This window comes from Hipposideros armiger, unplaced genomic scaffold, assembly GCF_001890085.2.
Source record: "Hipposideros armiger isolate ML-2016 unplaced genomic scaffold, ASM189008v1 scaffold_1655, whole genome shotgun sequence".
In the NCBI taxonomy this organism is placed as follows: Eukaryota; Metazoa; Chordata; class Mammalia; order Chiroptera; family Hipposideridae; genus Hipposideros; species Hipposideros armiger.
Window position 1 is genome coordinate 19,697 of NW_017733005.1, and position 2,256 is coordinate 21,952.

General features: G+C 33.5%; 1 protein-coding gene across 1 annotated transcript in view; it reads left to right on the forward strand.

The window, feature by feature from the left end:
• The window catches only part of LOC109377946 (dynein heavy chain 6, axonemal-like), a gene marked incomplete at both ends in the record, with an annotated part of 133,172 nt that overhangs the window by 14,374 nt on the left and 116,542 nt on the right, over positions 1-2,256 (forward strand). The window contains one exon of the mRNA XM_019634425.1: positions 126-393. Within this exon, the coding sequence (XP_019489970.1) occupies positions 126-393 (268 nt within the window). The remainder of the gene's footprint in view (positions 1-125; positions 394-2,256) is intronic.

Consider the following 2,256-nt stretch of genomic DNA (forward strand, 5'->3'; position numbering starts at 1 on the left):
TTTAAAAATTTGAAATATTTGTTTTCCAGAAATGTTTTATCTCTTTAAAACAAAAAAGTAATGCAATTGCTTAATTTTGTATTGAATACTTTATTCACTTGTTCCAATTTTTTATTTGTTTATAGAGTTGTAAGTTATGACAACATCAATAAAAATGACTACTATACTATTAGCAAAAAGGCAATAACACACACTTATAATGACGATATGGAATTTATCAAAATCGATCGATGGGAGCAGGAATATCTGTATCACAGAGAACTCATTAAGATTCCCATATTTTCACTTTTCCGGAAATGGAAGGCTTTTAATGTGTGGAAGAAGAATGTGCGCTCTAAAAAAATCAATGGATGTCGAAAATCTCTACAAAAAAATTTGTTCATTGTTAATGATGTATGTATTTATTAATCATATTTTTAAATAATTAATTACAGAAAAGCAAAGTGTATATCTATTTCAAGTGTTGATATAGACTGTCCTTGAAATAGAATATTTCATCTTTTTAAGAGAATTTACTATTTTCATCCTGTCATTTAAGAGCCTGGCAGTCTAGTACATTTAACTAGGGTTAAAAAATGCAAAAGCATGAGTGTTGTAAGGTCCCCTTTGATTAGAAGCAGCCTCAGAAGTTTGGATTCATGACCTTCTTTTGTTTTTGATCAGAAAACTTGTATATCCTTTTGGGCAGAGTAGGCTGGTAGCTCCTATTAGTTCCTCTCATCTTTGAGACACTCTGGACTTTATAGTCCAAGATAATTTGGGGGCTTGTTTTCATGGACCAATACCTTCCAATGTTTCAGATGTTTTCCTTTACCATGGATTCAGATAGTAAGGAAAATTTTAATATTTACTTTGGAGGATGGGGTAATTATGGAAAAAGTAACTGTTACAGGGCATGTGGCCATATTTAAAACTCTATCCACTCACCAATTTCAACTTGCATTAGTTTTCTACTTGGCCCCTGACATGAACTAGAATCACATTAGTGTCATGCACAGTGTACTGAGTCCTCAAGCTACCTATTTGTATGACACTGAGTCACTACCTTTTGAAATCAGAATCCTCAAGTGTGCTTTTTACTGGTCATTTTCTTCACTTTGCATATGGTCATCTGAAAGATTGCTATCAAGATGTCAGTCATACAATAAAGGAACATTACAGGAATATGGCTAACAAAGATGATATTGCAAAACAAATATGTAAGCTGTGCCATCTCAGGTCATCCATTCCATTAAGCATTCCGAGTTGTGGAAAATATTTTAATCCTTCCTGATATTAAACTCAACCCCTAGACCTCTAATTTCATAAAAGACTCATCAATCATTTGAACCTGTTTTACTACCTTTTTACTACCTTTCATCCTTGACCCTGTCTTGGGCACTGTACATTTCATAAATTGTTATTAAGTATGTAAAATAGTTCTTCTTGCATTTGTCTCTAAAATTGCCTCTATCAAGCCTTAAGGCTTGTTCTCTTGTTTTGCGTACTGAGAATTGTCATTGTCTCTGTCCACCATTCATACCAATAGTGTCTTGGCCTTGGTAATATCTTCTTTTAAATGTAGCCCTAGCAGACAAAAAGTTCTCATCTTTTAAATCTTAGATTGACCTAAATAACAGACCCATTGTGTTTGGCTTAAATATCTATCAGATGTTATAATTACCCACACATTTACCACTAGCCTTATCATTGGTTAATGGGGGAGGGGGAGGAGAGGAATGATTCCCCTAGGCTAGGTTGAAGGGGAAGTTGGATATGTCTTTGAAATTTTTCTTTTTATGATTTTTTCAAGTAACCAGCCTCCTCGGCACCTGTGTCTGCATTTCCATATAATAACTTTATTGAAATATAATTCATGTATTACACAATTCACCCATTTGAAGTATACAATTTAATAGTTATACTATATTCACAGAATTGATCAATCATTATCACAGTAAATTTTACAACATTTCTATCACTGCAAAAAGAAACACCATTACCCGTTAGCAGTCATTCTCCATTTCTCCCTAACTCTCCCCCACACCCACCCCAGCTCTAGGCAACCACTAATCTACTTTTTGTCTCTATAATTTGCCTATTCTGTATATTTCATATAAATGAAACCATACAATGCGTGCTTCTATGTGACTGGCTTTTTTCACTTAGCATAATGTTTTCAAGATTCATCTATGTTGTAGCATAGCATTTCTTTTTGCTGGTCAATAATATTCCATTGTATGGATATACGTATTTTATTTCTTCATCCATTTATTG